The sequence below is a fragment of the Centruroides vittatus genome, unplaced genomic scaffold (assembly GCF_030686945.1).
Source record: "Centruroides vittatus isolate TY-2023 unplaced genomic scaffold, ASM3068694v2 contig_862, whole genome shotgun sequence".
NCBI lineage: Eukaryota > Metazoa > Arthropoda > Arachnida > Scorpiones > Buthidae > Centruroides > Centruroides vittatus.
The window spans coordinates 455,783-470,882 of NW_027122562.1; the positions used below are offsets into that span (position 1 = coordinate 455,783).

At 38.4% G+C, this 15,100-nt stretch overlaps 1 protein-coding gene across 1 annotated transcript in view; it reads left to right on the plus strand.

Annotated features, from left to right (window-relative positions):
• Positions 1-14,791, plus strand: part of LOC136982659 (protein HGV2-like) — a 45,011-nt gene extending 30,220 nt beyond the window's left edge. Inside the window, exons 6-9 of the mRNA XM_067279217.1 lie at positions 10,736-10,903; positions 10,979-11,306; positions 14,335-14,394; positions 14,471-14,791. Coding sequence (XP_067135318.1) covers positions 10,736-10,903; positions 10,979-11,306; positions 14,335-14,394; positions 14,471-14,647 — 733 coding nt within the window. The 3' untranslated portion in view covers positions 14,648-14,791. The remainder of the gene's footprint in view (positions 1-10,735; positions 10,904-10,978; positions 11,307-14,334; positions 14,395-14,470) is intronic.
• The last annotated feature ends 309 nt before the right edge of the window (positions 14,792-15,100 follow it).

Sequence of the window (15,100 nt, forward strand, 5' to 3'; positions counted from 1 at the left end):
TGGAGTTTTCTGGGTTTTCTCCACGTCTTTAACGTCTAAATAGGAGCCAGTTTCCCTTAAAAAGACCTCCCAGAAGGCATTCCCTAGGCAGTGTGTCCAAGTGTTGTGTTGCCGTAACTAAACAAACAAACAATCCTTGGAAATGCAAGATATCCAAGTGTAACCAAATTGGTGAAATTAGCATTGACCTTCTCTCATGGCAGTGCTGATGTGGAGTGAGGATTTTCAATTTCATGCCACACACTTCCTCCTGATAGAGCATCAATGTCAGAAAGAATGCTTAATTCACTTTTGATTGTTAAGGAGGGACTAAACATGTATGACAAAAGCCCACACCTTGCACCTATTACAAAGGCTCTACTGAAATTAGCTGCCTTAGCACACAGAAATTACAAGAACAATTGGAAAACGAAAAGAAGTTAAAAGAAGAGAAAGAAAAAAAGAGCAGAAGAGGAAGCACAAACATTTTGAAGAACATCAAAGGAAAGCTGTTCATGGCTAGGAAAAGATTATGGCACTGCAGCAGAGTTTAAAACAGAAGGTAAAGCAGAGTTCAAAAGTAGAAGGTGAAATACATTAGACATTAGATCAAAGGAAGAGAGAGCTATCCGTTTCTTGCTTACGGACTTGGCCCTGTTGGAAGAGGAAAGAAGGAAGAGCATGTGGTCGAAGTGTGAAGAGAAAGTAAGATAGGAAAGTGTGAAGTAAGGCATGGGAGACACCATGGGCGCCTGAATCGCATTTATTAATAAACTGAGTACAGACAATTACAAATTATTACAGTTGATTATAACGTGATTACAATATAGACTTTACATCGATAATGTGTACACGGTACATGGATGGTCAACATAAATATATTTACAGGGTAACAAGATTAAAGTAGGAAAACAGATACAATTGACGAGTTCCACAAAATACGTGGCGGCGCTGCGCTCGCTGCGCGTGTTACAACAGGAGACTTAATACTAGCATATATGAAATATAATTACTACATTAATAGGTTAGAGGAACAGAAAACAGCATCACGGTCATTTTGCCGCGTTTACAACACATGAGATAACGAAAACGCAATATGACATTTACAAGGAACATTACCTTACACATACGCGAGTTAAATAATACAACACTTATGATACATGACGATACAAGATGATACGGCTGCCTACACAGCCCCTGTGGATTCCAGAAGCTAATACAGTGTTACCAATCCACCGAAAGTGCCATTCCAACAGCCATTCGAATGTCCTTTAACAATGCGGCTCGACTCCGCCTGGCCTTGGTGTGGTTGGTAGATGACGAGTCCTATGTCGCGGTCACAGTACGATAGTTGTTGCACAGCGCCTTTGTGTTTTTGATGTATTTCTTGAGGCTGTTCCAGACATCTTTGTTGTTAAAAATGTCATTCGGTCTTGGGGGCCAGTTGAGACCGTTTTTAAGGCAGGTTTCCATAAACGGGAGCCTTTCCTGCTCGTAGGTTGGACAGTCATAGAGTAGATGGTTGCCATCACCTTCGCTTAAGTCGTCGCAGTTACAGGTGTTAGCCTCTCGTTTGCCGAATCGGCAAAGGTAGGAGGCGAAGTTGCCGTGGCCAGTAAGAATCTGCGAGGTTTCAGCGTCAGGAGTGTAATGTTTGGTCTTTAAGCGGAGGTGGATAGATGGGATGTAGTTGTGAGTAGTCCTGCCGGTATCGGCAGAGTCCCAATCACGTTGCCACTGGCTGATTTCAAGCGTGTGCAGTTGATTTTTAAGCCATGTGTTAGGAAGTCTTATAAGTAGGTTCACCGTCTAATATGCTAGCCTTTTTTGCCAGTTTGTCTGCGAGTTCATTACCGGGGATTCCCTGGTGTCCTGGTACCCAGCTGAAGATGACTTTCTTGGTTTTCCCCAGATTATTGGCCATTGATATTAGTTCTTGCGAGAGGCCGGTATACCTTCTTTTGTTCATGAGGATCTTAAGTGCTGTTTGGCTATCTGTATGAAACTTTATATGGCCTTTATACCTTTGGTTGTTCTCCGTGACATACTTGATTGCTCTGTATAAGGCCCACTGTTCCGCTTGTATGTTTGTACAGTGGGAGGCCATCTTTAGGTAGGCTTGGTATTTTGCCTTCCCTTGATTGTTCATTATAACGAAACCGGCACCCGTTCCTTCGTCGCTCTTTGACCCATCTGTGTAGACGTCCCATGTAATTTGAATGTTTCCGTCGTTTTCCGGGTTAAGGTTTACTACATAGGTGTTATCCTCGCGTGGGTGACGTCTTTCCATGCCGGTTGTCTGTATGCTTTCCATTCCGTTTTTGTTAATTGTCTCTATTATGTCCGAGATTCCTCTTGTATATTCATTCTCGTTCCCGTTGCTCGGTCTTGTTGTCGTATGTTGAATGTTTATGTTTTTACTAATGAGCCACTTGTAGGCTACACTTATGGCCTTTATGTGGATCGGTGTTATACCGGCCATAACTAGCAGGGCGTTGGTGGGCGCTGTACGGTAAGTCCTACAGACTTGTATGGTGGGGAGCGCCTCTGGATCGATAGCAGCTGCCTCTTTGCATGTATGTTGTTCAATGCCTCGTACCAGATTGGAATGGCATACAACAGAGCAGGCTCAAGGGCTGCCTTATAAATAGCTCCCGTTTTTAAAATTTAATCCCCAATCTTTTGAGCATCAAACACAAGACCGTGTTATTTATTAAACACTTGGCACTTTTCCACCTTTATTAGTTGACCCCAATCTTTTCCCATGATCTATTTTAACACCTTTGCCTGTTGGATTGAAGTCTGGTATAGCTGCTTGATGTGATGCTGCCAGTTTAGCTTCTCATCGAAGTATATGCCGAGGTACTTTAGCTCCTGGTTGACCTTTATTTTTTTCCCTCCGATGTAGATGCAGGGTGCCCTTTGTAGCCTTCCGCCTTTATTTTGATGGGTGCAGACCAGAGCCCGGCATTTCTCGAAATTTATTGGCAGCTTATTGTTTGTGCTCCAATTGTAGATGTGTTCCAGATGTTTGTTGGAGATTTCTGCTAGTTTAATGCTATTACTGTGGGCAACCATTAACAGTAGGTCGTCGGCAAACGCCTGGATGGACGCTTCTTCGGAGTTTGGGAACGAGTTTAATAGGCTGTCGAACACTAGGTTCCATAGACCTGGTCCGCATCTTGAGCCCTGTGGACAGCCTCTGTTGATGTTCTTTTTGATGTTTATAGTTCCCTTCCTGAATACCACCTTCCTGTTTGTGAGGTAATTTTTGGTGATTCTGTAGATATTCATTGGGGATTTTATTGTCTTTAGCTGGTGTAGGACGCTCGGCCACCAAAGATGGTCAAATGCCTTCTTGAAGTCTATACTGATTAAGATTGCATGGTTGTTTTTCTTCCAAGCGTTTTTAATGTAAGTTTTAACCTGAAGGGCGGCGTCTGTTGTTGATTTTCCAGGACGGAAGCCATATTGTTTGGGGCTTTGATGGTTTCCTTGGTGTAATATCCAATTAATTCTTTCGATGATTAGTCTGTCCAGGGCCTTCTCGAGTACCGGGAGAAGGCTTAATGGTCTGTAGTGACTGGGCTCGGTTGGTTTTTTTACCTTGGGGATTAGTTTGATATTCCCCACCTTCCATTTGCTCAGGATGAAGTCCGTCTGTAAGCATTTGTTGAATAAGTGGACCAACGAGATTGGGATGGCCTTAAAGACTTCTTTTGCCATTTCGGGTGTAATATTGTCCAAACCGGGCGCTTTTTTATTGGCGAGCGACGTGATTGCCCGCTCCACCTCCCGGAATGAGAATAGCTGGTCGTTGTTCGTTGTTGTGTAGTTTTCGGCACCAGTGCGGATAGTATTGTGTATTGATGAGTCCTCCTCTGCAATATCCATCGGGAAGTGATAATCCATGATTTCTGTGATATTTTGTTGGATATTGGGAATGTTGTTGTTTTCCTGGTGGCTAGTTTCGATGATGTCGGGGATGTTTAGCTTTTGTCTCTTTTTGTAGATAACGTGGTAGGGAATGTCCCAGGGACCGTTTTTATTGGACGCACTACAAAATTCCCTCCACACCTTCGTTCTCGTTTTATTTATCAGTTTTTTGTATTCTTTTAGTTTTGTCTTATATATCTCTTTTAGCCTTGCTTTCTCCTCCTCGTCTCTCGTTCTGAAGGCCTTTCTGCGGGTCTTGGAGACCCTATCCCTTTGTATGGATAATTCATCCGTCCACCAGTAAGTCTTTCTGTGTTTTGTAATTTTGGCTTTGGTGGCTTGCTTCTTGGCCAGTAAAATGGTTTCAGTAATGAATTTTGCGTATCCATCCATGTCTTCCTGGGTCTTTATATCAGGGAAATAGTAGGTCCTCCATTGCCTGCTAAAACATTCCCGAAATGCTTCCCAGTTAGTTTGCATTCTATGATGATTAGTTTGTTGTTCTTCGATTATGATGTCAGAGACTTGGGTCAGGAGGTATCTGTGATCGCTGGCGGATGGAATAAGCAACATCTCGCAGTCAGCGATCCGATGACTTAGGTTTGCAGAAACCAGACAGGTATCCGTCCAGCCCTCCGCATGGAGGAGTGTGAAAAGTTGGGTGGGTTGTCATGTTGACCGATATGAGGTCATTTTCGTCCATAAAATCTGCCACCAATCTTCCCCTTTTATCTTCCTTAGTGTGGAACCAGATCGCTGATTTTGCGTTCAGGTCCCCAGCAATGATGACATTTTTTATGTCAATTTTGTTTGTAACACTTGCCAGCTCGTTGATGCAGCTCTCATCATTTTCGTCGGGTGAAAAATACACACTGATTAGGTATATTGGATTCTCCTGGTGTAACACCGCGGTGCATATGTTGGGCGAGCAAAGCCACGGGATGAGGGCGATGTTTAAGTTGTCGTTGCAAACGAGAATCCCGCTCTTCGGCCGTGTATTTACGTGGCCTGCAAGAATTCTCCAGTTCCCAAATCTGACGATAGTATTGTCAATAGTGTAGGGCTCCTGGATCATTATGATATCGCTGTTTGTGTCGTTTGCTGTCTTAATAAGTAACGAGCTGGCTGCCTTGCACTTTTGGGCGTTTATTTGAAGGATTCTGATCGTGTTGGTAGTCCGGTGTTGGCTATTTGTTGTTGTTTCCTCCGTCAACTGGTTGTCAGTGGTGTGAATCTGAGTTGGATTGCTATTGTGACTATAGGCCATAATCTGTTCTATTTATGCGTTGTTGCTTCAGTCTTTGGAGGATAGGGCAGTTGTTGCTGAATGCATTATGATTGATCGGCCTTTGTTTGTTTTCTGGGAGACTTTCGTTTGCTTTTTTGCAGTTAACACATACTGGATTTTTCTGCCGTCTGTTACAATCTTTGTAGCCATGATCCTTCGTGCAGTGGCTACATTTTTTATCACTTGTGCAGTCCCGTGCATAATGGTCAAAACCACAGCACTGGTAGCACCGGACAATTGGTATGAAGTCATCGATGTAGATTGTAAACCACGACATGGATATATGTCTGTGGTGGAAGGTGTTGCGGATGGCTGGCGTGACTGACAGAACAACGTTTCGGCAGTTCTCTTTGACTCTGCCGTTTTTCAAAATTGTGCTGATTTTACACTCTGTTCTTACTTTGTTCGTTGGCTTGTTTCTCCAAATATAATTCTGTTCTGCCATAACTCCGATGATGTTTTCTTCTGTTATGGCGTTGGGGACGTTTAGTAGTATAACCCTGGGCTTTCTGCCCTCAGATATCTTGCAGTTGATTTTCGATTGTATGTTCGGTATAGCGTCGATGGCGTCTTTTAATACTTTACTGTCTTCCTCACTTCCGACCCTAACACACACTCCATCTGCCTTGACCCTGCGAACGGCCTTAACCGTTATCTTTAGCTTGTGAGGTTTGATTTCTTTGAATATTTTTGATGTAACCTCGTTCATATTGATTTTCTCACCTTCCTCTACGGCTTGTGGGTACAGGAGGACGGTGTGGGTTCCTCCAGTGCCCTCAGACTGCACCTTCGTGCGAATCGAGTCTGAAATGGTTCTCGTTGTGCGGCTAGGTCTGATGCCAGGTCCGATGTCGGCGATAGCGCTGGCCACCTGTGTGTAAGATTTCCTCGTTGAGGGTGATTCCTGGACTGGGATCTGTGCCAGAGTGGCCTCTAGTTTGGTCCTTATTTCGCGCAGAATCCCGAACATCTGGCAAACGCAATTGTGCAGTTGTAACGCACGGTTCCTTACCTCCTTACGTTCTTCTGTGTTCAGTGTAGGTTTATACTTGGCGGGGAGAAGATCCATAACCTTCTTTAAATGCAGGCTGGCTTCCCCCAAGATCTTGTCTTCAAGGTTTTGTATACTGACCGGAGGACATTGTGTGGCTGGTACTGATGGCGTAGATGGTACTGTTAGTTGTTCCACATTCTCAGGCGGTTTTGGAGATTCCATCGTGAGCGAGAAGCGAAGTCAAAACGTTCCTTACCAATAAGTATACCGCAATAGCCATTCGGCTCGAACACGCCAATCGGCTTAATGAAAGTAACTTTAACACAACGAGGATTTAGGCCTCGGAGAAATGGGCCCTTAGCAAATACAGCAATAAACACGTGAAACAGTTAAGTAAACGCGGAGACAATTTGTTCCAAAAAACAACGGAACGCCGATTGGCTAAGCGCCTAGCTGTTAACCCGCCGAACTGAATCAGCTCGCACTAACCCGGTGGGTAGAAAAGTTAAGATAAAGCTTCCACCAAAAAGCAGAACCGGAAAGCAGATACCCACTACCACGCGAGATCAACGCCGAACGGTTAAAACCACGCCGAACGGCTAGCAACCACGTGGCGGAGTGGCTCTTTGTTAACGGTAAAAATTAGATTGTTAATAACTCAATAACCGTAAAAGTTAACCGAATGAAATTAATACACGTCTTAGATGGGAGTATTATCTGACTAAAACCGTCGTTAATCTTAATCGATGGCATAAATGGGGCCCTAAGGAGCCCGAGCAAATCGAAAATTACGGATGCTCGTAACTTTAGAACTACTGGTCGGAAAACCAAAATGTTTACCCTTACGGAATCCTTATTACTTGCGCTATCCAACGGTATATTCTTTTTATCTGTCGACGCAAAATATCCTGAGATTTGGCGATCAAAATACGGAGCACAATTACTAGCACCCATTCACCTGGCGAACGAAGCGCCACTGGAAGGTGAAATACACGAGACAGGTCAAGTTTTGTTAGAAGCAGCAAACAAAAATCTGGAGAAGGCCATTAATAGCAAGAACATGAATGAAATATGGGCAGCACATGTCATGCTTGTTAATATTAAAAGTGTTCAAAAGCAAGAGGAAGCAAAAAAAGTAGGAAGCTGAAAACTTCCAGAAAAATCTTAATAAAAGAACATCATCATTCATGACTGATTATTTACAGAAGAAGCCACAGACTTATTAAGTATTCATGGTTTACTGGAAATATTACAGTATATGTAAAAAGTTTTAAAATGTATTTAACCATAACAATAAAAAAAAACAGCTTTTACTGCTATTTTGCTGAGTTTTCCTTCCATGTTTTCACTTTGTTTTTCACTATTACACTCACTTTGTATTTCAACTCACTTTTCTCACTTTTTCAGAGGGAAAATGGCACTCTGAGGACTGCAAAATTGGGACCAGGAAGGTGTGGCAATGTGGCAGAGAACCTTGCAATAAGAGGCAACACATGTGGCTGCAGGATGTCACTAACATACTACTAGGATGTCTTGGTCCCTTGGATCACTACTAGAGGTGACTGGCTGTCATATGTGATGGTACTCCAGACCTTCACACCAGCTGTGGGGGTGGTATGCTGCTCTAAAGAGTAGGCAGTATTTGAGACATTCACCACGGAGCCTGCAGACACAAACATAGCCATTGTCAGTGCTCAAACTGAATCTGGATTCATTGCTGTAGACAATCCAGTTCCATTCTGTTGCAGTCCAATCCCATCAGCAGTAACACCACTCCAAATGAAGGTGATGCTAGGTGACTGTCAGTGGCAGTACATGAAATGACCATTGCAATACCAGATGCTCTTCACCCAGGTGTCTCGAAATGGTACAGACACGGGGCCTGTAATGATGATGTCATCTGTGTCTGGACAGTTGACAATGTTACAGTCAGCTGTGTGTGTGTTTGTCGAAGGACCAGGCAGTCCTCTTGGCTAGTGGTCTTTCGAGGATTTCCTGAGCCTGGGTGCCATGTGTGAGCTCTCTCTTGTGCACTGCTCTCAACACCACCTCACAGTGTTGTTAGAATGGCCTTTGTGGTAAGCTATTCAATGCGATAACAATCTGGCTTCTCTCAACCTGATGATCCTTTCCCCCTCAAACTCTGTTAATTAGTTGTTTGCGGCGTACTACCATTGGAGAAATCGGTTTTAGTTAAACTGTTGCGCTGTACTCCAGTTGGAGTAAGTGTCAATTTTTTTTCGTAATTAACTAGATGGTGGCGATTTAAGCACTGATTGACTTTTATCTACATAGACTAAGTCTGTTTCAATGAATAAGATATTTGTTACCATCCCGTATTTTTAAATTTGCCCACAAAACTCCTTCTTTCCATGTTAAGTCTATGGGAGACCCTTCTTTTGTTCATTTGACAATAAAATCCTCATTAGCATGCCTGTTGAGCTCTAATTGGTTTATTATAGCTAAATGACTATCCTTTAACGAATAAGCATCGACTTCGGTTTGTGGGGTGGGAACTTTCTTGGAAAAAGTTATATCTTCTTGGAGCTACATTGTCAGCTACAAACATAAACAAACAATTATAAATAATTATTCTCATCTATTTTTAGCTTGAGTTTAATAAATTTTTATGTATATTTATCCTATTTAACAAATAAGCATGTTTTTTTAAACCATCCAGCCATAAATCTTGTGGTACTTCTGTAATACATAAGAAATACATGTATAGTCATTAATATAATAAAGTAATAATTGCTTATTATAATGTACTATTAGTACAATAGTGTAAATAACGTATAAGTAGAATCAAATACACATCATCAATAATAAAAGTGTATTGATCTACATTTAGAAAAGCCACCAACCCCCCCACACCAATCAGTGTTATAATCTATAGGCCGTACTATTTCTCTATGTCGATTTAGAAAGCTGCAGTTTTTTTTATTTGACAGAAAATAGACATATCTAAGTAACATATATAACAGATTAATGGAATATTTATAAAAAATGAATTTTTTTTAATATTTTAAAATCTTAAATTTTATTAATTTTTTTAAATGTGCATAATATGTACATAATATTTTGAAGTTAACAGTTGTAAAGTGTAATATGTACGTGATAGAAAACTGAAAACAGATCATATCTATGACAATTTTTAAGTGAGATGTCGCAAATTGAAAAACCACTTTAAAAACCACAAAACGTCTATGCAACAGTGATTTTGTTTCAGGTTATTGGGACTAACAGCTGACAGGTTAAGCCTAGTACTCTCATGTGGAAACGGACGATGGAAACGGTTGCTGTTCCATCATCTTTCTGTGTCGCGTGTACTCACATGCAGAAATGACCCTACAATTGAAACATGCCATCTGCAAGCCGTAAATATAAACAAGCTACTACAGTAGGTAGGCCATATGCCAGTAGTCGAAAATGGCGTGTACCAGGATTGCTTTGTTATATCAATTAAACTTTTTAAGTTTTCCTTTGATCTTATTGCAAATAAAAAACCTCAAAAACGAATAATTTGGATAGGAAAAATATTCTAAATTGTCGAAAGTTAGCTTTTGTCACCGAATTACAATTACGCCATTCCCAATACTTTGTCTATTTAACATTAATATTTAAATCAGATAGTAATATAGTGTATAAATGAAATATATTAGCATATTAGTGTACAAATAAAGCTTTTTAGCTTGCCGACTGCCATAGTTTGAATGCTATCGTCCCATATGATCTTTACAACGACATTGCTAAACAGCCTTCCTGTTGGTCTACTTTTTGCCATACTTTCTGCGACAGCAAAAGTTGAAAATTTTCAACTTTGTATTCCATTGGCTTCGACGGCAAAAGTGATGTCATTTTGCTGTTCTGTCGACAGTTTCCATCATCCATTGCCGCATGTGAGTACCAGGCTTTAGTTGTTCATATGGTTTAGCTTTGATGTTAAGACTATTTTCAAAAATATACAGTTTAGAGTATCCATTTATCCTTTAACACAACCAGAGAAGTAACATTCATATGGTTTTCAATTGTGACATAAATGCATTTCTAGTAATACAGCATCCCTCTGAAACAGGTAAACTACAGACAGGATGCCTTTGTGTGCTTGTTTTTATAGATCAAGGGAGATAGTTTAATGCCCTCTGCTGGCATTATACAATGAGCCATCACATTATAACAGTAATTGCTTCCATGTCTGCTTGAAACTTATCTGTTTGCCAGATTTTGCAGATATATAGTGTTAAACTGTATGCCAAGTGTCATTTCTATACCAGAAGTGACATCATTCATGTTGTTATAATGATGTACTTGTTGTTTTACACCAGTGAGAACCAGGCTTAAGATGTAATACAAAAAAATGAATCCAAAACTTAGTTTCTTTTTATCATTAAGAGATTTATCTATAAAATTTTTTAAAAGATGTTAAATATTTAAAAAAAATTTTTTTATAATTTTTGTTGTTTTTCACTAGAATTATTATAAATACTTTTCTCTTGTAATAGAGATTTTCTAATTTTATTTATACTTGAATATTTCAGACAGTCAGAAAATAAAGCTATGCAATTAAAGACAGCAGATGTTCTCTTAAAATTGGGTGAAGTCAGCATTGAATCAGAAAATTATAAGCAAGCTGTGGAAGACTTATCAGAATGTTTAGAGTTACAAACGAAACTGTTAAATTCAGATGATAGACAAATTGCTGAAACGTATCCTTTCTAATTTGTAATAACTTTTGTTTTACTTTGTTTTTTTTTCAATAATTTTCCTTAAAAAAATAACAGCCATTATCAATTAGGTCTTGCCCATTCTTTTGATAATCAGTTCGATGATGCAATTAGTAGCTTTAGAAATGCAATGTCAGTAATAGAGTTGAGGATTTCAAATTTGAAGCAATTAGTGAAGGAAAGTGGAAGAATAGAAAAACCACTATCTGATCTTGAATGCATAATGTCAATTGCAGATGACGATCCAGTCACAAAAGCAATGGTAGAAATAAAAGAACTGGAAGCTATCATACCTGATATAAAGACAAAAATAGAAGATATGGAGGATCTGAAAAAAAATACTCAAGAAGCATTAATTGAAGCAACATTACAAAAAATGGAAGAAGTATGTTAATTCTATTTTTTTTACCTTTAAAATAAAATAAATGCACAAAATAAAAAGTTCTTGGTTATGTAATAGCCAGTTATTTATTTATATATACATATATAATTACTAATGATATGAATGAAAACTTAAAAATAATAGTTTTTGTATTATTTATATAATATAAATAAACTATGGTATTTTAAACAAATAGAAATTTTTAATTTTTCAAAATAGCTTATTTAAAAATGTATAGGCTGATCATAATTAAAGTACTCCTATTCAACTGTCTAGAGAGATTTAGCAGTCAAATCTATATTTCAGGATATGCAGAGGACATTTCTGAGAAAAAATATGACCAAAATCCACCACTATGGCACTTTTGGTGCTGTAAGCTTAAACATTCTATTTGTATAAGACACTTATTATATAGAGGGACCTTAACAATGCACAGGATGTTGTTTAGATTGGTTTGCATTCTGAAGGTATAAGATCTGAAGAAATGAATAGTATGTTTGACAGCTGATCATACTTGATCCTTTGTGATGCATCTTGCATGCAGTGTGATACCATCTTTCAAACCTGCAAAATTGCAACTTATCCTTGATAAAACAAACTTTTTAAGTGACTTCATAACCTAAAATCCTACAAATTAATAGCCAGAGAATGTGGTAGCCAGGAAGTAGGAAATCATGAATAATCATTCACTGAAAATTTGCAAACTATACAGAAGTTTGTGACAGCATGTTTTGTTTTATATTCATTATTGAACTGAATTATTCAGATCATTTATAAAATTGAATTTTTTTTTGTTAATGATAAACCTACTTAATTTAGTAGTTGTGTATATATAAAGGAAAAACACCGGAGTGATAATAAATTAGAATCAACAACTGTAGTGCCTTTGACTGGTGTGCTTCTTCTCTCTTTCTCTGTAAATCGCAAATGTTTTCGAACCTCTTTGGGTTCTTCCTCAGGCGTAACGGAATTCTGTTCTACAAAATTTAAATATTCCGTCGAAGTTGACCGTTGATTTAGAAAAAATTGCATTCTGGAATGCTATTGCGTGCAGCCGATGTCGTCATATTAGACTTGCGCGATGTGAATATAGCACTACTTCAGGGATCTGTCGAGAAAGGCTTCCCAAGCCGATGATAAGTTGACCTCCTTTTTAAAATTGATGCATTGTGTGTTGCTGCGGGTGTTGAGTAAGATGTATATAGCCTCAAGCCATTTGAGGTGATCTTGTCGAAATGTGGAGTGAATAATTGCGGCACGGGTGAAAAGAGGCTCGATTTCTGGGTCGGATGAATAGACTGCTAGGGCGGTGTTTTGTCTATGGTGTAATATGTCCGCTTTGTGCTCATTAATCCTCGTTTGTATGTTGCGTTTGGTGGATCCGATGTAGATGGCTTCGCTGTTATCCCTGTGGTCGCCGATGGGTATAGAGTATATTCCCGGAAGTCTGTTTCTATCCGGAGCGTCTTTTCCGTTCCTAAGCCACTCGAAAATCGTTGGGCATCTCCTGAAAGCTAAGCAGATATCCTTTTTCTTCGCTGTTTAGTAGTATATGGTTTTCAGTACCGGATTGTAGGTGATCGGTATATATTTAGGTGGGGAACCATTGGAAGGAGGGGTGTGGGTGGGAAGAAGTCTTAGGATCTCAGAGTTGTTTTTGCGTGCAATGTTGTGATATCCGTGTTGTTTAGCTATACTCTTGATGTGCCGCATTTCCGAGTTGAAGGCAGCTTGTGAGGAGGAATGGGTGAGTGCCCTTTTGAGTAATGCCTTAAAGGCTGCCATCTTGTACTGTGGAGGATCACGGGAGAATGCGGGAATATATAGAGGTTTGGTAGATGGTTTGTGATAGACTTGCGTATTGATAGAAGATCCTTCTATGGTGATGTAAATGTCCAAGAAGTGTGCTTGGGTATGGTGGGCTTGGTTCAGTTCTACTGTTAATCCATATGGGTTGTTGTTGAAGGTGTCAACTAAGGCTCGGATATTTGGGATGTCCTTCCATAATATAAGGATATCATCGATATAACTTTGGTAAAGGAGGATATGTGAGCGTTGAGAAGAAATGACTTCTGATTCCAGTTTTCTGACCACAAGCTCGCAGAGGTCCCCTGCGACTGGGCTTCCCATAGGTACACCCCGTTGTTGTTGGTACGTAATTCCGTTGAATTTAAAGAACAAGTTAAAGCAGATCAGGTGTGCCATTTCTAGGATGTTAGGTTGTAACGTGCTGTCTTGAGTGATGCTCATGAGTGTATCCCTTATTGCGCAAAATACTGGTGGGAGTTTGATAGAAGGATATAATCGAAAACGTTTGCGATTTACAGAGAAAGAGAGAAGAAGCACACCGGTCAAAGGCACTACAGTTGTTGATTCTAATTTATTAGTTGTGTATATTTTTGCAGAATTGTGATTGTTTTTTGAGGAATAATTATCAACTCTGTGAATATATTGAGTAGTTGGCCAGATGATTATATTGTGACAGACTACTGCATGTCGTATATATATGAAAAGTTATTAGTTCAAGTAGTTCAATCAGTGAAGAAAAACATGATGTATGTATGTGTGTGTATATGTGTATATATATATATATATATACATATACACACATACACACCATACTTTTGTCACTGATTGAACTAATAAATTACATATTGTGAAATGAGTAAAATATTACTGTTGTTAATTTAGATTTAAGAATTTTCATTTGCAATATAAAAACATTTAAAAAACTTCTTATCCTACTATTTAGTTTTAAGTAAAAATATAAATAAATAAAGATATGAGTTTTGATGTTCTATTCTTCTCAAGTTTGAACTGTTTATAAAAACTTTTATTAGCTAGCATTAAGTGCATGTCCTAAATTGAATAGTATTGTGCAAGACTAGATTTTAAATTATAATAAATGGACTATGATCAGCTTCTTCATATTTTTTGATTTTTATGACTATTTTTAAAATAACTTTTTTTTTTTTTTTGGTATATCATTCTAAAGATAATTAATTTTTGCATTTATAAAATTTACTTTCAGGCAGCAGCAGCAGCAACCTCAAAACCTGTAAATAATATTGGACATCTGGTGAAAAGAAAAGTAAATTTTATTTTTATATTATAAAAATGCTAAATAAAAAATTTTCTATTCTTACTCTGCCAAATATTTTTTGTAGAGAAAACCTGATGATGGAACAGACGTTAGTAGCAGTACTGAAATAAAGAAATCTAAACCAAACCAGACTGATGAGAATAATCAGAACAAAGAATTACCTGTCAATGGAAGCAGTCAACAAGTACAAAATGCTTCAGATAATGTAACATCTAACTTATCAGCAGATACTACACAATAAATTTTCCATCCATCTGAAGTTTTCTTTTGGACAAATTACAAGAAAACATTCATTTCATTCATGTAAATATATTGTATATTATTTCATGGCTACTTGGAGTTGTACTTTTTATATATCTAACGGGTAACATGGCTGTTTATTAAAGTTACACTGTCATGAACTTGTGAAGTGCCACAAAACAAAACATAATGTCATTTTTAGGAATGTGATACAACTATAAAGAAATTTCATCAAAAATTATTGATAAATTAGCTGTTTGAGTCTGTTCAGTCTGGGTATATAACATTTAAAAAAATTTTATTTAAAGTAATAAAATAAATATTTAGCATTTTTTTTTCAGCTTAAAAATATTATATATATGTATTATATATATAATGTAAGTTTTCAAGTTGTAAATCTTACCTGTATCAAGCAAGTATCTATAGATTTTGTTTCAAGTTAATTTAATTGTAA